Below are 23,838 nucleotides of genomic sequence, written 5' to 3' on the forward strand. Positions count from 1 at the left end.
CCAACCATTCATTTAGAGAATATTTTCCAATCAATTAATGAGTTAAGTTAGGAACACTTTAAGCACTTGTACTTAAGTGTTGGATGGTGAAAACTTTTCGATGAGCAATACTGATCTCTGAGCTCATGTAAATGTATGACATGGCTGTTAGGGAGGCAGTTTCCTGTGCTATTTCAGATTAACACCCCAAGAGGTTGGTGTACCAGTCATGCAAGGTGACACACTCCTTTGACTGAATATGCACTGCAGTCACTTAAAGCACCCACTAGAGGGCAGAATGAATCTGAGAATAACACCATGGTCTGCTGCGTCATGAGATTTTGATAGTCTGGCTACAAGGACATGAACATTTTTTGAAATGCTCTATTTTCAAAAAATCAAGGCTCTTCTTTTTTTCAAGGTCTATGCCTCACAAACAGAAAGAAGTCAGAAGAGTTTATATCCACAGTTTCATTAAACCAGTTGTTATTAGTCATGTATTAAAGTTACTTTGCGATGAGCTAAAAAAAGGCAAGTAGAATAAGAGCGATTTAAAGGAATAATTTGACTTGTTTAATGTCTCTTCAAATGTCCACCTCACATAAATACTTATCCAGGGTTGCATATACACCATGACGCTTAAAAAAAAAAAAAAAAAAAAAAAAAAAAAAAAGCTTGCATGCTTCAGGCACACAACAGTACTCACTTGTTTTTGTAAATTGACAAAAATGAGACATACATGGGAAGACACACAGCAACATGAAAAGGAGGAAGTATCATGCTTTGTGGTTTCTTTTGCCAGAAGCTCACTAGAAGTTCGCAGCAGGAGAATGACTGTAAAGACTGAAGTTAATCCACTACAGAACAACACTGAGAGATCAGAGCCCAGGCTTAAATGCTTTGGAATAACCTCAAGAAAGTCACTGACGTCCTAAGAAGATGGCTGATAAGTGGTTCAGGAGGGGAGAATGATGTCAAATTGCTTACTTCTTCCATCAGCAGTGTAACTGTTAACAACTAGTATTGCATTCAAATGTTGGGTTTGGTGTGTTCTCAAAGCATTACTTCTCTGTTTTATGGATGTGTTCAGTGAAGTCAAGTAAGGGAGTTGTAACTGAGCAAAGAAAATCAGATAACAACAAGACTGTGGATACATGATGGGATCAGTCATTTCATTTATGAAAAACACCATAAAAGTCTCAGCTGTATTACTCTTGTCATGGAGATATACGGTGTGTTTGAAAAGAGCAAGCACATACCATAAGCGGAAATTTAAATTAAAAAGGCAAAACAGAAAAAATAAACATCACTGGTTATACAATACAAATGAAATTAGAAAGCATTTAAAAGTATTTCAAATTACAACAAATGTCTGTAGTCGTTTCTATTCGTAATAAAGAAGGATGCTCGCTATGAGCTGGAGTTGAGAGCAGTTTTCCTCCTCTGCGTGTGTGCCTGTAAAACACACATACAGTGGATAATGGTTAAAACAAGCTTGTGGTATACTTCAGCAACATTATAGCCAAAGAAACCAATAACTTCTCGAAACAGGAAACAGGAAACAGGCTGAGATAAGAAGGCATACTCACTCTAGCTCCTTGATCTTTTCATATACCCAGTCTTGTTTCCAGTGGCTGCAGACTTCCCCTTCTGTTGTCTCAAATCTGGGTGGAAAAAAAGAAAAAAACTCAAACTTGATCCCATATTTTTCACTCGGCTTTCATAAACTTGCTTTTCCAACTGCATCAAAATTATAAATGTAAAATGTTTTGATCGAGGAAATAAATCTTACATAACACAGAGTGGGTTCTTCCTCTGTGATGGGATTGAGACTGACCACTTTGCTGCAGTCACTTGTCTTGATCTCTGTTTTTAGTAAACAATAAAGCTGTTCAATATTATGAAAAGTCCTTGCATTTTCTGGCAGGTAATGACAGCCAAAACAGAGAACTGTAGTTACAACTGTAATGTAAATTGTAACAATAATAGTCTGATGGGAAACTTACCAGAGACCGCTTCTGATGCACAGCTGTATGGCTTCTGTATAAGCTGATCAGAGGATCCTGTAGGTGGAGAAAACTGATCTTCTTGAAGCAGACTTGTAGCTTTTATCTCATGAATGGAGAAAGCAGGCCATACTGACTGGGTGAATTCCGTATTAGTTTTTTCTATGGTGTCTGTTTACATCAGCGTGATGGACAGGATGACTTGGATGACACTGCATTTCCGTTTGATGTGATTTCATTATGACTTTGACAGAGGTCTTCAGCACTCGTGTTTGTGACTATTACTCTTATTTTGTTTTTACATGCAGGGCTCAGTTTGCTGTGGGGGATAGGGGATTTACATGGGAAAAACAAAAACATACCCCCCACCCACGCTTTTAACACAAACCACACTCTGATTACGCACATAGAGAGAATAACCATCCGTTATTCCTACTGTACACCTCACCACTATTTTGCTGTCCTTATCATCATTTATTTTACTCCTTTTACTCACATCTTAAACATATGTGAACATCTTGAGGTGTGTATGTATGTGTGTGTGTTTTATTTGTATCTGTTCCATTTCGAGGTAGTGTGTAGATTTTATTATATTAGGGGTGCAACGATACACAAAATTCACGGTTCGGTTCGATACTTTGGTGTTACGGTTCGATATTTTTTCGATACAAAAAAATGTTCACGCCTTTTTAATTTGTCATTTATTAAAATTATAAATATATATTTTAACTCAAAAGTACAGTTTTTAAATTTAATGTTGCTGAAACAACAAAGTAATAAAAAAATAAATATATCTGATCGAGAAATCACTCATCTTTGGAAAAGAGAGTTTATTACAGAGAAATGGCTCTTTCCGAAATAAAAGCTATACTATACGGTTCTTCTGGGCTATATTCTCAGCAGCATATTAAACATATCAGGTCCCCATAAGGAGAATCATGTGCTAACTCGGGTAAAGTTTGTAGCATGCGTGCTTGTTGTTTTTGTCTGCTTCCACTTGTCTTTGCACTAGGATGCTGTCGGAGTAAATGAGCAGTCATATTCGTTGTGTTCCCACTAGTGCTGTCAGCGTTAATCTCGTTGAAATGACGTTAACGCCACAACACGGCAAATCTCCGTTAACGAGCTACCGCGGATCGCCCTGTGGGTGGGGCTGGACGGCCAACACGTTAACGAGCTAACTGCGCTAACGCACTAGTTCCCACCCATGCAATTGAGCATTGCGTGGCACATCCGACATACTGTTTTACTTTAGTCCATGACGGGCTTACCTTCAGGATCATACGTCACATGAAAACCAAAATAGTTCCAAAGGCCAGATCTGAATGAGGGTGGGGGAGGTTCAATTTGCCATGTTGCAAGGAGAGCTTAACTTCTGTCTCGCTAGCTTGCCCTGCCTCAGTGAATCTGCGTTCGACTACTCCGCCTAGGCTGCACTGTAGAGCGCAGATCCACTGAGTGCTCAACACAGACAGCATCGTCAGAAGAAAAGTTGATAAAATAAATTAAAAATTTTGTATTGTTCTGTACCGAACCGAAAGCACTGTATCGAACGGTTCAATAGCAATACGAGTATTGTTGCACCCCTAATATATATATATATATTAACAATGACAAAGAAATATTTAATTTTGACACCTATCACTAATCTTAGTCTTCCCTTTTCTCTGGTGTTGACAGTTATGTTTATTATAAGAAAACGGGAAGGAAAGTGGTCCTAAGGCTTTCCACCAAAAAACGCAGATTCCTGAGTCTCCTCTAATCCAAATTTGGTCATTCCATCCTCCGTTACATGTCTGAACTTGCTTAGTAAGCCTTTATGATTTCAATAAGTAAGAAAGATTACAAAAGAAGAGTTGAACTAGATCTTTTTCTTTTAAAAAGATAGGATGATTATCGTACCTATAGCATTAATTTGCTCATATTTTAACTACAGTGTTTATACTTAAATACTTTTCTTGCAGCTGGTTCTGTTCCAAAAGACAAACAATTTAGCAGGTACAGCTGGCTAGTAGGAGCTGTTAAAGAGCAATAAATAGTCAGACCTGAACAATTAATTATCAGGTCAGATAAAGTTTTTTTTAAGACATTATGTTATTCTGGAATTTAAAGGGTATTCTGATTAACCTGGCATTAACTTACTGAATTAACTAGTTAATATTTTGGTCAATAAACTATAAACATAAAAAAAAGGGAAAAAAGAGAAAAAGAGCATAAACCACCAAAAATTACATCTGATATTTTTCATTAACAGTTGTTTCAGCTTTAGAATGGTTGAGTTTGTCCATAAAAAGTGTCTTTCAAAAAGACAGGATAGTAAGAGGCTGTGTTTTATGGAGGATTAGCGGAAATTATTGAATCATGCCATCTTACTCTTTATCAGAACATGCTGTGTATTTCACCTGCATATGACTATATATGCAGAAACAAAGTGGGGATAATTAAAAAAATACTAATATTATATTTTACATATATAAATAGATTTTTGTTGCTGACATTACAAACAATCGTGCTGCTGTGGGTGATAATAAGTGACCACATATACTTTATCGCTTATCGCTGGTGCAGCTACTAAACAGGACAGGTGCAGACTGCAGTGGACTGTATGGGCAGCAGAAAAGATCATCAGCACCCCACTGCCCTCCATCCAGGACCTGTACCTCTCAAGAACCAGGAAACGGGCAGGGAAAATCATCACAGACCCCTCATACCCTGGACACAGACTTTTTGAGCTGCTGCCGTCTGGCAGACGGTATAGAAACCTGCAGACCAGGACCACCCGACATAAGGAGTTTCTTTCCACCAACTCCCTCCTAAACAGTTGAACTGTCACAATGCTCACACTGCTAGACTCTAACTCAGGGGTGTCAAACTCAAATACACAGTGGGCCAAAATTAAAAACTGGAACAAAGTCGCGGGCTAGCGTTAATATTTATTGAAATATATTTATTCCTCCAGATATAAGAATGAATCTTTTCTTATGGACTCAAACACGTTTTGCTGAAAAACTGAATATGGAACAAGCAAAGCTTAATACTAAACAATATATATATTAGCTGTATACTACCAGTAGGCCAGCTCTAATAGTAATTTGGTATGGCTTCGCGGGCCAAATGTAATTAGGCTGTGGGCCAAATTTGGCCCGCGGGCCAGAGTTTGACACCTATGCTCTAACTGCACCTTATGTACATTCTATGGTATTCATTTCATTTCTGTCATTCTGTATTTTATGTATATAAGATTTAGATGTAGATTCACTATCGGCCGGAACCAAATTCCTTGTATGTCTTTGCACATATACTTGGCAGCTCACTGCAGTCGTGAGTTCTCAGAATCGGCTCTCTGAGCAAAAGAATGACAACACCACAGATCACAAGTTTGATACCATCATGGGGAAGCTCGCGGTTCTCCAACGGGAGATTGAGAGACCAGTGTCGGAGTGTTAAAGAACAGCTTTGAAATTCTCATGAGTTGTTGCAAAAGAAAAATTACCATCATAATCCGGCTACCCCTTTGGCGCCAGCTGTGGGCTCAAGGCTGGAGCCGAACAAAAACTCCCTGATAACGACTGTGTTGAGTCTCTTCCTTCCCATTCCATGCAAGGCCACCTGGTTGGCTGGAAGACTGTTTACTTAGCCTGGCAGGGCGAAGGACAGTCTCAGCTGAACTATGGACACGCACACACATACATATACTGATACTGATAAGCACTGACTGACGCATCACCCTCCCTACCCCGGATCCAACGCCACCTCCAACGCTTACCTCGCCTCTGATGTGGACATCGGGTCAGCTGGAGGCGCAGTCGAAGATTGCAGTGGTCCCAGATCAGATGCACACACTGGAACACTTTCCCATGTTGCTTGTCTGTGTTTATTGTGCTATGGTGTGTTGATATCTGTGCATTCCTGTATTATCCTTTTGTGTTACACATTTCGATGTTTTTTTCCTCGCTACCTAGCCTGACCTGTCTCCCCAATGTGATGTTTGTGTATTGTATGTACGGTCAGCAAGGTCTGTCATCTCGGTTGTGGGCAAAAGACCTGCAACTGACAAATAAAGGCTATCTCTCATCATCTCATCAAATAAACATAATTCTGATTCTGATTTAGTCTTGCTGGGGGTTAATCAATGCCCACACTGCCCCCTACGGGTAATGGAAACGAAAACTGCTGCAGGATACCATCAAACATGATCTGTGTATGTGTGATGTTCTAAATTGGACGCGTGTGTCACCCTGTCCTCCTTAAAGCTTTTTGTTGCCAAACCAGGAAACCTTTCAAGAAGGGCAGGAGTTAGGCAAACCATAATGACACAAAGCTCACAACAGTCAATACTAAGTCAGACAAGATGATGTCTCACCTATATACTATATACTCAAAGACACATAATAGGAAAAACATTTGCCATGAAAATTACATAAATTGCTCTGTGAGGCTGGACATGAATAAGCAGTTTCTGGCAAGAGCATGTTTATTAACCAAGCAAAACGTTCAACACGTATTCGAGTAGTAGTCTTCTCTATCACTGTGTGAACAAGCATGTGTGCTTCTGAAGTGTCCTTGAGCAAGGCTATGAATTCCTTTCAACAAAAGTGGTAGTGATGTGTTGCTGGCCTTCACACTCCTGATTTCCCACTGAAAAGGCCACTCACAGAGAGCATGTGGTGCAATTAAACTCCTGTTAATTGCAAAACATTCAGAAACTCTTGTCTAAATATTGCAGAAGTTAATGTCAGGTGTTAATTTTGCATCTATTAATTAACAACTTGTTGTTTTTCATATAAACTGTATGCTAGAAAGCATTTACCACTTGAAGATGTTGCAGTTGTGTTCTCCCCTTTTGGCACACTAAATAGGTCACGGTAACCAGGGGAAGGGGGCGGGGAGTTTTCACCACAAAACAATTTCAAAGTTACTGGTGATGTAAAACATCCTGACAGCAGCTTTATGCTACAATGTCAAAATATTGCATGAATAAAGCTATGCCAGTCTTTTTTTCTTTTGTAGCACTGCAACACTATAAGACATTATCATGTGTAACAAATTGCATTCAGGTGTAATTATGTAGCCATACACGCTGAAAGATAAAGTTGCAGCCGTGTGCTGAATTTTACTGAAATATGAACTGAATTCATCAGTGTTATTAGGGTTGCATAATAGCATACATGTCTAAATTGTGACCAAGGCGCAAAATAGGCAGTATTGGTTGCTGTGAAACAACACTGGGCTTCCTGTCCCCAGTTTAGGAGCCACAGGCTACAAAAAAAAAGCATCAGTAGTGCAGTGACTCTTCATATATATGTGCAGAGGTCATGTCAGTGAATGCTCTGCCACGTTTGTATTTTGTATTGTCAACATTGCTCCAAGAGCTATGGTCACCCTGATGTCAATTCTCCTGTTTCATACTGGGCATGCTAAGTTCAGTTCTGCCTGCCTTTAAGTTTATTTTGTCACATTTAACTTTTGGTCAGTCAATAATGCCAATATGATTGATGTTTATGATGTCCTGTGAGCAAAACACGCTTTGCAAGTTACAAGCTGAAGTCAGTGCCTTTGAACTGTATCAAGGGATGCAAAGTCCAATATAGTGATAACTACCATATATATATATTTCATGTAATACTCTCTCTTCCAAGCCATCCAACTTTGCCTGCAACCTCTAAGTCTCACTCTATAATATTTGAATATAATGGTCATAGGTGTGTGCTAATCTGAAAGCTGAGTGGGTGAGGGAAACTCTGGAAATACTCCAGTATGCGATGCTGACTAACATTTAAATATCAATTAGATGTTGCTTAAGATCTCTGCAGGCATGATCAATCCGAATAAAAAGCATTCGGTTTTTGGGATATCACTTGGGAGAACTACTTATTTTTTAGTTTAAAACTGGTCATGTCAAAGGGTGGCTCAGATGGAGGTAAACATCAGTGAAGAAAACTGGAAACGCTTCAGCTGGTGATGGACGTTGTTACAAAATCAGTTTCACCCCGGTTCTTTTTATTCCTCGGGCATCCAGAGACGGCACCGGAACTCATTAGTCATTTCACAAAACCTTCATCTTCATTTAAGCATGCATCTTCTAGAAGGGAAGACGTGCAAGTCCGGTGTCCCTCTGCAGATCTTCACTGCTTTGGCTGTGAAACACAGTTTTGTAGAAGTGACCCCATCATAAACCCCCCATGGTGTGCTGCAAATTCTGTGTGTCTGTGTGTGTGTGCACGAGCATGTGAGTGCCTGTGTGTGTGCGTACCCGTGTGTCTATGTGAGTGCATGTGAGTGACTGTGCATGTAGGTGTGGTTGCGTCATAACAGTCAAAGCACTGTGTGTGTGTCTCTGTGTACGTGACTTTTTGCCGGACATAAAAGTAATCTCCTCACCCAAGCTACACCAAATTCCTCTACACAACAGAGAAAACAGAGTTAACATATTACAAACACTGAGACCTGCACCCAGGTCTCCCCTGGGGAATTTCCACTCAACATTAACTTCTCTTTGTCTTACTTTCACAGTTCAAAGTGGGGGAGGGCCTCCTAGAAATCTACTCCTAAATTCATGACACACTCAGGCCTTTATTGCATCCAGGGCAGTGTCAGCGTCTCTACAATAATTCTACATCCTACAAATAAGCTACGCATATCTTCAACGTGGATATTTTTTCTGTATAAAAGAGGCTTTCCTTAACAGCAATTAGCAAAAAACAGACTAAAAAATTTCAGTTTCCAAATCTTAGTCTAAAAGAATCTCAAGCTTGTGCCATCAAGTTAACGCTGAAGATATTATCTCTTGAAACTGACTGACAAACTGTGCTTTACCTTATCTTTTACTTTATCCTTTAACTTCATCAGCCTCAGACTTAGTACTCAGTATCAAAACTGAGAAGAACAGATTTAAACAAATGATGGTGCTTATGTTACGGGTCCCAAGGATGAAGACCACGGTGACAAATATGTTACCTGTAAAAGCAGGTGAAGAGCGGAGTAAGGAAGACACGATGCGTCTCTGCTTTCCTCCAGAACGTGTCTGAGGAAGCAGCGGAAGGTGGGCTCCACTTACTGCACCCCGAAACTCCGGAGCAACCACCAAAGTTCCGCCCTCACTGCTTTCTAACACAAAATGAATCCCTGTTACATGGACTTTTAAAGAAACTGAAAATAAATACATATAGTAATGAAAATGTCCCGTTACATGAGTGTTTTACACAAAATAATATTAATGTGGTCATTCCCTCACAGGGGTGCCACACACTCCCCTACAACAAAAGTGGCTCCTGACACTTGAAACAAATTTGCACTTACAGTCTCGGTATTCTTATCAAATCTCAGACAGTGAATAATCAAAACCCTTAAATTAAAACTTCAAGCACTTAGGAATGTTTGGTTCTTTAGGATTAGGTAACCACCATAGTTTAGGGCTCCTTCCTAATAACTACATATGGGGTAGAGAAGAGAGATATATGGGAACTGGATGACCGGTGGGCCTTGGAATGAAGATAGGCTTGGTTGTGGGGGCCACAGGGCGGCCGAAGGCACGAGGTAAGTATCTACCATGTTTACAGTGGGCCGTGACTGGTATGTTGGATGACCTAGAGATGAATAGGTGAGCATTTGGCCTGGACGCCTCTGTCGGGTGGATCGCCTCAGTGGGGCAGGTGAGTTAGACTGAGAGTCTCCTACCTGCTCATCACAGCACTCATGTTGAGGGGACTCGGGTTCTACCTCTGACTGAGGTAAGCTAAGGGCTGCCGAACTGTTACTCCCCTCGCGGTCACACTGGTGAGTCTCAACTTCATCTCCATCCTCAGGTGCCATGGGACCCTCTCTTCCTAATCGACCTCCTTCGTGGGCTCCAGCCATCTCTGACAGATTCTCAACAATGTCCTCGGCATCTGTCACAGGTGTCCTTCGTCCTGGCTCCTCAAGATCCCTCGGACTCAGAACAGATCCTCCTTCAAACTGAGCCTGCGTCTGCCTCCCCGGTTCCAATCTGTCCTGGCTGACAGCCTGTTTCTCGGAAGGGACAGTTGTTCTGAACTCAACCTGGATTGGTGGTACCCTCAGCCAGTAGCCACTACCCGGGTCATCATCTGAATCAGAGGTCTCAGCATTTTCTATCTGTCCTTCCCTGTCTTTACCTCTCACTCGAGCATTGATCTGTTTGTGTGTCGATCTTAAGGTTAGTTTAGTTGGTTGTGGTGGGAACTCTACTGGCAAATCATTGACCAATAGGAGCAAGTTCCGGTGCAGGGTCCGAGTTCTTCCCTGGTCATTACCCTCGGGATGGACAACATACACTGGGTTATCCGAAACCTGTTCCTTGACCACATATATCCTGTTCTCCCAGTAGGAGCGTAATTTGCCGGGTCCACCACGCTCGCCTAAGTTCCTCACCAACACTCTGTCCCCTGATTTCAGTACCACTCCCCTCACCTTCTGATCATAGTACGACTTCCCCTTAGCACTAGCCGAGAGGCTATTTTTGGTGGCAACCTGATAGGCCTCTGTCATTCTCTTACGCCACTTTTCAGCATACCCCCTGTGCGACACTGGTTCAGTTTCCTCCACCAGGCCGAACAAAAGATCCACCGGAAGGCGGGGGTGACAGCCAAAAAGCAGGAAATGTGGGGAATAACCAGTGGACTCATGACGAGTACAGTTATATGCATGTACAACCTGTGGGAGATGATCTTTCCATGTTTCCTTTTCTTTGTCTGTCAGGGTACGCAACATCTGCAGCAAGGTGCGGTTGAATCGTTCTGCGGGATTACCCTGGGGGTGGTATGGGGATGTCCGAGAATGACCAACCCCTGAAAGCTGCCCAAGAGTTCGGAAGAGCTCATTTTCGAACTCTCGCCCCTGATCGTGATGGAGTTTGTTGGGGAACCCAAAGCGAGGTATAAAATCATTGTAGATCCGCTCGGCTGCAGTCCGCCCGGATTTGTTCTTGGTCGGGTAGGCCTGAGCGAACCGTGTAAAGTGGTCGACCACCACCAAAATGTATTCATACCCGCCTTTGCTTTTCTCAAGATGTAGGTAGTCTATACAGACAAGTTCAAGCGGTGAGTTGGACTTCAGGTTGCCCATGGGTGCACGCACATGAACTGTGGGTTTCTTTTGTTTAATGCAACAGCATTTCTTAGTGACGTAGTCCTCTATGCACCTCTTCATGTGAGGCCAATAGAACCTCTCTCGTGCGAGATGAAGGACCCTCTCAGTACCGACATGACCCATCTGGTTATGAAGATGTTTCAATACCATAGGCTGGTACAGGAGAGGTAGGACTAGTTGTTTCCGTTCGGGTGTTCGTCTGTACAAGATTCCATTTTCGAGGTGTAATCGGTCCCACTCGCGGAGGAGTTTACAAGCAGACCCTTCTAACGACCTCCTGATACTCTCACTGAGTCTGACATTAGACTCTTTAAGCCTGATGACCTCCTTCATCATAGGGTCATCCCTTTGTGCCTGCATCAGGTCATCAGGTTTGACTTCCTGGAGAGCCGCGCCTGGCTGCAGTATGACGTCCTGAGAGGAAGCCAAAAGGACAGCCGCCCACGCAACTTCTTTCTGCTGGGCTACTCTTGCTCCCTCCCAAGCCGCTCTTACCACCTCCTGTGACAACTCTTCGGTACACACTGACGCAAGGTTGTTCACATCCAGAGGAACGCGGGACAGCGTGTCGGCATCTATGTTTGTTTTTCCTGGCCTGTATTTGATGCTAAATTGGAAATCCGACAATTCCCCGACCCATCGATGACCAACTACGTTCAGCTTAGCTGTGCTCATGATATATGTAAGCGGGTTATTGTCTGTATAAATGGTGAAGTGTGGTGCGTAGAACAGATAATCTCTGAACTTTTCGCACACTGCCCATTTAAGAGCCAGGAACTCCAACTTGCCACTGTGCAGGTGGTAGTTCCGTTCAGCAGGCGACAGGGTTCGTGACCCATAGCCAATGACGCGCAACTTCCCGCCCTGCTGTTGGTAGAGCACAGCGCCCAGTCCCTGCTCGGATGCGTCAGTGTGCAAAACAAAGGGTTGATCAAAGTCTGGATATGCTAGCACTGGAGGATGGACCAGCATGTCGACCAGTTGTTCCAGTACCCTCTGATGCTCAGGAGTCCAGTCTATGGGCGCCCTCGATGGCATTTGGGGCCCTTTGGTTTTACTCTGACGGCCATGAGTGGGCCGTTCTGAAGACTTGCTCTGGAGTAGCTCGTACAGTGGCTGAGCTATCCTCGAAAAGTTCTGTATGAAAGAGCGATAGTAGCTAAGGAAGCCCAGGACCCGCCTAAGATCACCTACTGTCTGTGGTGACTTGGTCTTCAGAGCCAAGACAGCCTCCAGATCCTTTGGGTCAATCCTGACGCCCTCAGCGCTAACTAAGCGCCCCACATAACGAACTTCTGCTTTAAAAAGCTCACACTTCTCAGGCCGCAGCTTCACACCGTGGACCTGTAGGACCTGAAGCACTTTGCGGACCACCTCGACATGGGCTTCAAAAGACTGTGAGTAACAGAGGATGTCGTCAAGGTATGGTACACAACAGTCATCCCTCAGCGAACCTAAGATCTCTTCCATACTTCTCTGGAAGGCGGCAGGTGCATTAGTGAGCCCGAACGGGATTCTCACCCATTCGTATAGGCCCCAGGGTGTGGTGAAGGCGGTGAGATGGCGGGAGCCTTCATCCACAAACCCCTGGTGGTAAGCCTTGCCTTGATCAAGGATGCTGAACCAGGAGTATCCCCCTAAGGTGTCAAGCAGGTCGCGTATCCGAGGTAGTGGGTGTCGGTCCGGAACCGTTTTCTGGTTCAATAGACGGTAGTCTATGCAAAGACGGAGTGAACCGTCTTTCTTCCGTACACACACGATGGGAGCAGCATAAGAGGACTTGGATCTTATTATCCATCCCTTCACCAGGAGGTCTTGCACGTACTCTTTAACCTCCCGTAGCAGCGGCTTAGGTATGGAAGTATATGCTCTCTGCACTGGTATGTCATCCTTTAGGTTTATCACCATTTTCAGATCAGGATTACAACCAATATCATTCCCATCCCTCGCAAAGGCCCTGCACTCATCGAACAACATTCTCTCAACAATCTCTTTTTGTTCCTCCTCCAAACGTTCAAGGTTCACTGGCGGATGCCATGACGTTGGGAGGGGTTCAGCCGGCTCCACCGTTACCTCGCGAACTGTTACGGTAGGTGGGGACTCGTTTGGGGCCTCAGCCTCCACAATACGTTCAACCGGCTGTAAAGTGCCCAGGGCCGTCTTCCTCGTCAAGGTGATATCATGTTTGGTGTCGTTACTCAGAGCAATGGCGACGTACGGCTTAGCTGGATTCTGTATTTCAACTAACCCCGTCCAGACATCCAACTGCTCTAGGGCCTGGTTACCCTCATCAGCCTCAAACAGCACCAAACAATCAGGTGGATTCATGGTTGATGGAACCCGGCACTTTACCCAGGTGACCTGTCCAGCAGGGATAATCACATCCCTTTCACCTGTTCTCAAGCGCCCTTGTGTCATGTTTGGCTCTGCCGTCTGGATGAAGCTTACGACCACCTCAGCTTTCTCAGGGGGAAGACAGATGGCATTACACAGCAAGGTAACAAGAGTAGGTATCAACCGCTCTGGTTGCCCCTCAATGATCTGTTCCAAGACATTAAAACCGATCAATGGTTTGTCCATTAGCAAGGTACTGACGAGGACCGGAGTACTGACGGAGAGGCTGGGGTCTTCACCCCCCGGTAAGTTGATCATGATGGGTACCCAGCCATCAAATGGTATGGTTTCCCCATTGACTGCGCACACTTTCAACTCATCAATTTCCTCGATGATCTCTGACAGAGGTCGCATGACTAAGTCAGGCAAGTATCTGTCTTTCCAATCTCGACTTATGATGCTAACTTGAGCACCTGTGTCAAGTAGTGCTTTCACTGCTAAGCCATTCAAATTACACTGTATGAGAGCTTTCTTACCAATTAGCTTAGCAACTGCCCCACATTTAGTGTGGGGTGCCATAACACCAGACGTAGCGAGTGCCTCACCCTGCTGCCAGTTAACTACTTCTGATGTGACTGGTGAGGGGAAACTGGGTTTGCTACGGTTAAGGCTAGGTTGGGTCCTCACCTCCCTTAAGCGCTCACTGTGGGGCTCTCTTTTGGACTCGGTCACTGGGCGCCCCGCTGCAGAGACCGGTTCACGTTTCCCTGGTTCTTAGATTTTTTTAAGCAGCCAACCGCCCGGTGACCCTCTTCCCCACAGATGAAGCAATGGCAACAATCTGGACGGTTCTGTTCAACACAGTTTGGACACCCGAAGGTTTTGTCTTTTCTATTTCTTGACCTGTTTTGTGAGTATGGGTTCGCTAGGTCTGAGGCTCGTGCTAGAGTCTGTTGTCTCATCGCCTCCACCAGCCCAGCGAGCTCATTAACTTTAGCTGTGAGTTCTTTAATCGGGTCAGTCTTGGTCGTGTCAACTGGTCGGTCTTGCTTACTACATTCTTGGATGGTGTTGAGCTCAGACTGGGCACTATGTGCGCTAGTTGTGTTCTGTCGACGGGACGAACCTATTCTCTTTTGCCTCTCACTTTCTTCGCTAGTGATTCTCATTATATGGCGCAAGATTGTTTCATCACTCACCTCTCCGCTTGACAACAGAGGTTTTAACTCTCGCCTAATGTCACTGTGCTTATACCCAAGCCCCTGGTAGACCGAGTGCAAGAAAACATCCTGAACAGTAGCTGGACTGTACTTTATGCCCGCATCAGACATTTTGGATGTGAAGAGGACCCGCTGCTTCAACCCTATCACCCGGTAGAGAAACTGCTGTGGTGTCTCACTCTCGTCTTGTCTGGCACACATTAATTCTTGAAAGAGTTCTGTACTATTTTTCTCTCTCAGGTGGGCCTGGAGGAACCCCTTCAGTTCAAGTACAGTCAAATCGTCTTTATTGATTAGCATATCTTTAAAAGTTCCAGGCTTTATTATCCTGAGCACTCCACGAACTATCTCTGCGTCAGGGAAGCCTTCTCTAATCCCCTCATCCATCTGTTTGCAAATGTTGTTGTAGCTAATGTCTGATGAATGGTCACCAACTTGACCCCCTTGTACTCTAAATTCTCTTCTCTGGGGATAAGAGAGGTCTCTCAGAGAGATCATCCCCTCACGAGTGGGCTGGGCCCTTGGCTGCCCGGGTGGGTTGGGTTGAAGTGGGTTGCTCTGTGTTAGGTTAGCTTGAACTAGCAAACCCGTCGGCTGTCGAGGTGACTGTTCAGTGGGGACCATTACACTTTGTCTTAGTCTTTTACCAAGCTCCTCATAACTATTTAACATCTCCTGCAGCTCGGCGTTAGTGATATCAGGGATAGAGCTGGCTAGGCCAGTCGGGCTAGTTGTACCTGCAACTGGCAGCCGGTTAACCATGTTAGCTATTGTGGTCACCGGAACAGGCTGTGTAGGACTATCACCCATGCTACTTGAGGGGTGAGCTGGTTGCAGAGTTTGTGTAAATGTCTGTGTAACAGGTGAATCTACGTCCTCACTATCATCACATACTTGTCGATTTTCAATCACCTCATCAATGAAGTCTTTTAACATTAGCAAGTCCACCATCCCACCATCTTCTGCCTCAAGCAATGGCTTACTGTGCATGAAAGAACTGATGTGGTCAAAGCAGTCCTCCTGGTCTGTCGCGTCGAGCTCTGGCTGACCCGGGCCCGCTGGACCCACCTTCTTAGCGACCTTGTAGAGTTCTCCCGCGGACAGGGTGAGTAGGCTTCTCCTAATGTCCCACACTAGGCTCTTCCTCCCGCCCTCGGCCATGGCTGCAACTCCTTGCTGTCCCTCTCAATGGGCCACTCAGCACGACGATGGATCAGTCTCGGCTCCAACTCTCAGCTCGCTCAGACGGCATCAGCTCGCGTCCTGGTCCCAGATGTCATTTATGGATCAGCCCCGACCACAAGGTGGCGCCGATCCCGGACGAGCCCCCAAGATTTGTTACGGGTCCCAAGGATGAAGACCACGGTGACAAATATGTTACCTGTAAAAGCAGGTGAAGAGCGGAGTAAGGAAGACACGATGCGTCTCTGCTTTCCTCCAGAACGTGTCTGAGGAAGCAGCGGAAGGTGGGCTCCACTTACTGCACCCCGAAACTCCGGAGCAACCACCAAAGTTCCGCCCTCACTGCTTTCTAACACAAAATGAATCCCTGTTACATGGACTTTTAAAGAAACTGAAAATAAATACATATAGTAATGAAAATGTCCCGTTACATGAGTGTTTTACACAAAATAATATTAATGTGGTCATTCCCTCACAGGGGTGCCACACTTATTTGATCAGTCTGTCAATAAATGTTTATATGAACATCTGTTTTGTTTTATTCATAGCAATGGATTTGCTGCGTAACCAAATTAATCTCTTAAAATATACCAACTGCATTTCTCACAAATATATGAATTTATTTCAGAGCAGTGAAACTCTGTCTATGTTTATCTAATCAAACAATACTCTATCATCATAATGTACATTTAAAAAAGAAAATCATGTAACGTGCAATATCCTTAGTTCAGACGGAAACGCAATCATCGATTTAGGGAATATTTCCAGTCAATGAGTGACAGGAGATCCAAGACACTACATGAGCACATTGTGTACACCTGAAAGGGTTTATCTGACAAGGTAAGTCCCTCAATGAGACACTTGTTCAACTGAAAGAACATGGCTATCAATCAAAGCACCCACTAGATGGCAGGATTAATCATTAAAACAACATACCTTAGTCAGGTACATCGTACACCTTGGTAGTCATTACAATATGTTTAAGGTGCATAAAACTTTTTGAAATGATCTGCTTCTATGTATCCATTTAAGTTAATCTATTTATGCTAATCAAATGGTAATAGTTATATAGCTGTTGTCCATCTCTGTCTCTCTGTGTATCACGAGGCATGGGGGGACTATAACCGCTAAAGGCTTTGATATGAATGTAATAAATAGTTCCTGATTACTAATATGAACAGTAACATGCTCACATATTTGGTGTCTTCTCAATGAATATGTTCAATAAAGTCAGAAATGTTAATTATAAGCTTAGATTTAGACAAGATTACATTTTATAGATAAATAATACAAAACCAGATGACTGTGGACAGATGACAGGATCAGTCCTTTTATTTATAACAAACACCATATCTCATCATGTCTCATCACAAAGATGTGTCTCTGCACAGAGCGCACAACTATCATAGGCAGAGAATCATAAAGAAAAAGAGACAACAGAAAAAATAAATACCGCCAATTATAAATATGACATACAGATAACATTAGAAAGCATTTTAAATTATTTAAGATTAAAACAAATGTTTCTAGCTGTTTAGAGTGAAGAAGGATGCTCTCTATGGGCTGGAAGTTGTAGTAGTGGCAGTAGTTTTGAGAGCAGTCTTCCTTGCTCTGCGTGCATGCCTGTAAAATACACACAAGGTGGATAATGGTTAAAACAAGCTTGTGGTATAGCTCAGCAACTTTATGTGCAAAGAAACCAATAACTTCTCGAAACAGGAAACAAGCTGAGATAAGGAGGCATACTCACTCTAGCTCCTTGATCTTTGCATGTACCCAGTCCTGTTTCCAGTGGCTGCAGACTTCCCCTTCTGTTGTCTCAAATCTGGGTGGAAAAAACAAAAAAAACTCAAACTATTTTTCACTCGGCTTACTTTGATAAACTTGCTTTTCCAAGAAAATGATTTAATCATGTCTTTCTTTGATAAAACAGGGAGATAAATCTTACATGACAGCGTTGACACAGGGTGGGTTCTTCTTCTGCACCCTGTAGCCAATGATTGGAGCTGTGATGGGATTGAGACTGATCACTTTGCAGCAGTCACTTGTCTTGGTCTCTGCTTTTAGGAAACAAAAACAGAATTTCAAACACATTTCTTTACAAGTAATGACAGTCATAGCAGAAGACTGTAGAGTTAAAACTATAGTATAAATATAAGAACAATATTGCGGAGGAGTCTGACAGAAAAACTTACCAGCGGCTGCAGCCAGTATCACAACCCCGACGAGAAAGGCCTGGCATGCGAGTCTTCTGATGCACAGCTGCATGGTTATCGTGTAAGATCTTTCTGAGGTTCTTTGCAGCAGGTGACCTGTAGATCTTGCAGATGAAGTCTGACTCCCTGCAGCAGACCTCTGGCTTTTATCCCGTTGAAAAAAGAGGAATCAGGCCATACTGACCGGATGAATTGTGTCTTCGGGTTTTCTACAGTATCCATTTGCATCAGGGTGGGGGACAGGACGACTCGGGTGACACTGAGACTCTCATTTCCTTTTTTTAAATAAATTTCATCACCACTTTCGCACAGGAGTTAAGAAATCATGTTCATGACTTTTTATTTTACTTTTTTTTAATATTACCTTTAATAAGTAAATAACAAAGTGATGTGCATTGCAAATATTATATAAAACACACCTGAAGCAATCCAGTGATAATGACTCTGATCCTATATTAAAGCACACTTGGTCCACTTAAAGGACACTTGGTAATCTTTGTTTATTATGCTTGATTTCCTAGTATTACAGTCTTTGTAATGTGTTAAACTGCAGTTAAAAACATGAAGTAAATTATATAAACTGACTTTGTTTTACTCAGGTATTAATAAGATTTTAGTTAAATCTGCTGATTTAAGCAATTACGCGTCATATCATGAACGCCACTTGACACAATCTCTATCTTCCTTTTTATCCCTCTTTTTTTCTGATGCTGACAGCTATTACAAGTACAAGGAAAAGGGAAGGAAGCATTTCCTAAGGGTTCCACCACAAACCACCGATTTCCGAGCATCCTCCATCCAAATTTGGTCATTCTCTCATTTCTAAGTAAAGCTACATGTCTCAATGATCCTTCAAGATTTAACCAAGTAGGAAAAGTTAAAAAAAAAAAAAAAATGCAAACCTATAACTATATATTTTTCTTATAAAATGATAATAACATATTCAAATTTGAGCGTTTATTTACTTTTATTTGAAATACCAAGTTTGTAGTTAAAAGCTTTTTTTGGAAGCAAAAGAAGAAAGAATGAACCTGCTCTCCGTAGCTTTTATTAATATTAAATAATGTGTTGGATATTTTAAATGTTACATTTTAATTTGAAATTTCTGTTCATTAAAGATTACCTGTCTTAAAGGGGAAGTAAGAGGTCTGTGGCCACTATTAAGGCAAATCTGGTCAAATCTCTAACCATAAATTCATGGCAAAGACTTCACCCAAAGTTAAGCACTTATTTTCCTTGTGAATTAATATAAAATTGTGCTGATTGTAAACAGGCTATATTTAATAACTTTTCTAACTATGTAAGTCAGTTGACAGTGACAGGCTTTGGCCTGTGGTTCATGTGTAAGAAACAAAGATCAAACCACTAGTCTTTTAATTAGGAGATTACTTGTGAAAAAAGAATTCAGATTGTAGTATTTGGTATGTTTTCTATTTCAGAAACATTCATTAGAATCTGATATTCAGATATCCCCAAGTCTAATCTGCTCAGGGAACCACTGTCATTGTTATAAATAAAACAACTGCTTTCAAATACAGGTTTTTATCATTTCACAGAAGGTCCTCTTGTCTACACTTCCTAACTTTCAGTTACCCCCAATTCACTTTAATCTCACCAAGCTGTCATTGTAATGTAGCCTTTATTACACAAGGACTTTAAGATTGCTGCCTAATGTTCTCACTGTTTAAGGCTCAATAGATCACCGGCCCATCGCAGACCTAAAACAGAGAGACAGACAACTACATTTAGAACAATTTAGACTCACCAGTTGACCCAACAAGCATGTCTTTGGACTGTGGGCAAAACCAGAGCAACCACAAGAAACACACAAAGATGGAAGAAGAAACGGCAAACTTCATACAGAAAGGTCCATCTGACTAATATGACACAAAGTACTAACCACTGCGCCACTGTGTGGCCTGAATATATTAAACATATAACCATGTCACTAACAAGAATATTGAGGTATTTTTTAATGAAATGAATAAATGCAATGGTCTCAGTCTTGAGTTATCCTCAACAGACATAGCTGTATAAATGGTTTAAAATGCTAAAAGATATTTCCCCATTTAACTTTAACATTTAAAGTGAAATATTATGAGATCTCAAATAGCTACAGCACAAAATGCGTAGCGTGTCATCTCTTCATTTACTGGGATTAGTAGCAGACTTTTGAGATTAAGAGTTACTAAATATGTGAAAAGTTCTTGGCTCTGTAACATGCTTTACAGCACAACGACATCAAGTCACAGTAATGTCAGCTGATGGGATACTTCACTGGATCTGGTCATTTTCAATAATGTTAAAAATACTTGTCAAAGGAAAGCAGAAATGATAACTCACAATGAGGAAGGAAGCATGACCATAAGAAACTGAAAAAGACAGGTTGTATCCAGCACCACGGTTCCCAATCTAACAATGAAATCCACTATTTCATTACAGGTGTCACTGCATGTGATCATTCAGGAATCCAGACTACTATGTGCTGTGCCATATCTTTATGGGCTCCAACTTTTGTTGGAGCTTAAAACTTCTGTTTTAGGTTAATCGTAAGGAAGCAGCCCCTGAGTGGAGTTGAGTCACCACTGACATTTCCAGAGATTTAAAAGAAACAGGAAGGACCACGGTGCACTGGCAACTTCACAACAATGCAGTCCTTGAGGCACACTTGCCACAGCTGCTGAAAAACGCACAGAGAAGCCCGACTTCCAGAAATTACTCTGTGGACAATGTGACAAAGACACTGTGAGGCACATAAAGTTGGGGGCAGCCACACAATTATTCAAAATCTGCTTTATCAATCCCAAAACTAACAGCACCATGTGGCACCTCATCCCACATGTGTTTCACAAGTGTCTGTTGGTCAATTTACCAGCAGCATTGTAGACGGGTGGCATGACTCCCCACTGCTTGCACAGAGTGGACTGATATTATGGCAGGAAATGTCACAAATGTGTGTTTAGCCAAAAAACAAAAAGTACTTAGATAATAATTCTCATGTAAGATCAAATACACTGAGTTCAACTTCAGGGATTTCAGTTTGTCCTAAATAATAAACCACATTCTGGAATGGTGGCCACAGACCATTACTCTTTCCTTATCCCTGCTGAGTGACGTTACGCTTGATGCCAGTATCCTTCTCAGTACTGGTAGTAAGAGATGGCATCGGCAACAACACAAGTAAACCAGCTCCTTCAGGATGGCCTGTCCATATGTGCCATTTACAGAGGTGGAAAAGTACAGTCTTTCTTTACTTAAGTACAAGTTCAGACACCTGGGTTTAGAAATGCTCCAGTAAAAGTTGAAGTACTGAAGCAACTCTTTACTCAAGTAAAAGTGAAAAAGTACAGGCTCTAAAATGTACTCAAAGTAAGAAAGTAAAAATGAGCTCCTTGAAGGACAATTCTAATAATCATCTTTGCAAAACGGTAACTGAACCTTGTGCTATATAATATACAACATAACATTTATAACATAATATAAAACAAAATTAGTACAGGAGAATGCAAATATTATTCAAATCTAAATTTGAATTCTCGTGAAAGCTTCAATCTGTTATGTAGGTTAGTGTAGGTGCTGTAATCAGCTAACCTGCTGCTATTTGTGGATCTACACAGAAAAAAAACCTCACTTCCTTAATGCTTCCTCCTCTTCTGTAGCGCTAGCTAGAGTCTGAAGTACCACAAACACAGCATGCGGACACACCTGCTGTACTTCCGGTTTAAATCCCCCCACCCGTGTAAATGCTTTGGAAGATCCTGAAGTAACGAGTCTGTTTTGAAAATGCAAGGAGGAGAAAAGATATTACAGACATTGGTTTAAAAATGTTGGGAATAAAAGTAACACTATTTGTATTCGGTTACGTCCCATCTCTGGCTACTTAGTCAGCAATGCACACAGGTGTCAGCTTCAGAAATCAGAGTTCATGTAAGCTTTGTTGCCCCATTTTGGTTATTTCTCTCTACTAGTGCATCTATAACACATATTTCAACAGCAGTCAAAATATAGCTAGCAATGTGAAGAACATGAGTCACTGACATTTTATTTGTTTCCCTCAGCCATCTGTGTTGGGTTTTTTATAGACATTAACAAATACCTGCGGTGGCAGAATGTAAGAGGTGAGAGTAATGTGTGCTAGCACAGCTGCAGTAATCTCACCGACACAGAATCAGACAGAAAGCAATTTTTCACTAAACACACAACTAAAATTATTCTAAAATGCACTTTAATGTAGGTTCTTCATGAGGGATCTCTTACATATTATTAAATGCTTGTTTGTTTTAATGTAATATATGCCATATATGCCATCACAAGAAGGTGCGCTTTGTCTTCCAGCAGAGTCTCAAGTGTATGGAGCTGATACCAGGATATGTGCCACTACACAGGGAGAACTGAACAGGACTAAAGGAGAGCACCAACACAGCAGGCGTACCTGTATCTGCTCCTTTTTGCAAGACAGAACAGAAGCTGCCAAACAAACTGTCCGAAACAAACTATATGAGCTTGGTGTGAAGTTCCAGTAATGTTTAGTGCCGACTTGCCATGCAGCTTGATTGGCAGAGAATGCCATAAATGGCAGTTCTGCCAATGAGGTTATTCCCCCGACCCCAAGTGGTTGGACTATTTCAGTCATCCAACCCCAATTATAAATTAGGGTTTCTACTTAAGGAGAAAACTGTTCTGATTGAAAATGTCAACAAAAATATTGATTCCTTAAAACAAACCTAGTAAAGCAAGTGATCTAAGATCCTTGAGGTGTGAATATTTTAACTACTACAACAGCAGAAAAATTACTTCCAGCCACCAGTGATGAGTAATGCAGGGATTGGATTTAGTTAATACTGTAAATTTCTCAGAGTGCCAGTGGGGAAAGTATGCAAGCAGTGTAGGTGTATGCTTTCAGTGTTGCTGGTCTTTAAAAGGCTTGTACTTAAAACGACAATTCTGATAGGCAATGCTAATTGTTGTCTTCGTCTCACTTGTGCTTCGTAGCCTTGAATGCAGTGCTCAAAGTAAGGTTAATTTGAATATTTGCATGCATGAGGAACTAGCTTGTCCGTGTTCATGTCGACTCTGTTGATTATAAGTTTGATTTCAGATTATGGTAATGATGAATACAACATTACAGTCTTGTGTCTCTACTTTAACCTCCTAGGGCCTGGCGTCCACATATGTGGACATCACATTTTGGGTTATTTAGACCAAAATACTCAATTTTGCTCTACAAGGGCCTGATATCCACTCACGAGGACATTATACTGCTACTGTTCTATCAAAATTTTAAAGGAATATCCTCATATTTGGCTCTTATTTTTCTTAAAAACAAAAATAAGGTAAAAAAAAAAAATCTGGTAGTTCTTTGTTTTTACATTCATCGGGCCCCAATATGCCCAAATATCAAAGAGAAATTAAAAATGCATACTGTGGAAGAGTTCGGGTCTTAGGAGGTTAAGGTGTGTCAAGTTGTGAAAAAACCTCAAATATCCAAATCCATCAAGACCGTCTGAAGAGTTACTATATCCAGCAGCCACCGTCATGTTCTGTAACTACTGTGGTGTAAGTCAGAAATGGGATCTAGTATTAGATTTAGTGTTAGTGTTCACATCTAATAACATCTAATTAGATTAGATGTGAACACAGCTCATCTTGAAGTGGTTTAAAACAGTGCTTTTACAAACTGATTTGCCTGAAGTCTAAAAATGCTCTTTTGAGAAAAGCTGTAGCGCATTGTTTTGTCTGTACTTTGTATCAGATTCACCACAGCGTGTGGCAGGAGAATCTGCTCTGACACCA

At 42.1% G+C, this 23,838-nt stretch overlaps 1 protein-coding gene across 2 annotated transcripts; it reads right to left on the bottom strand.

The window, feature by feature from the left end:
• Nucleotides 1-16,338: 16,338 nt before the first annotated feature.
• On the bottom strand, nucleotides 16,339-18,176 carry LOC146497923 (uncharacterized). Of its 2 annotated transcripts, none has more exons than XM_085139441.1 (4): nucleotides 18,025-18,176; nucleotides 17,778-17,886; nucleotides 17,580-17,654; nucleotides 16,339-17,452 (listed from the first exon to the last, which is right to left on the bottom strand). In XM_085139441.1, exons 1-4 carry the CDS (start codon nucleotides 18,095-18,097, stop codon nucleotides 17,386-17,388), a joined length of 324 nt encoding a protein of 107 aa, XP_084995567.1. In that variant the 5' UTR covers nucleotides 18,098-18,176; the 3' UTR covers nucleotides 16,339-17,385. The 2 variants fall into 2 exon arrangements, with proteins under 2 accessions (XP_084995567.1, XP_084995566.1); XM_085139440.1 differs by having other exon boundaries at nucleotides 17,778-17,889; nucleotides 18,025-18,175.
• Between the last annotated feature and the right edge of the window lie 5,662 nt (nucleotides 18,177-23,838).

The sequence above is a fragment of the Neolamprologus multifasciatus genome, chromosome 18 (assembly GCF_963576455.1).
Source record: "Neolamprologus multifasciatus chromosome 18, fNeoMul1.2, whole genome shotgun sequence".
In the NCBI taxonomy this organism is placed as follows: Eukaryota; Metazoa; Chordata; class Actinopteri; order Cichliformes; family Cichlidae; genus Neolamprologus; species Neolamprologus multifasciatus.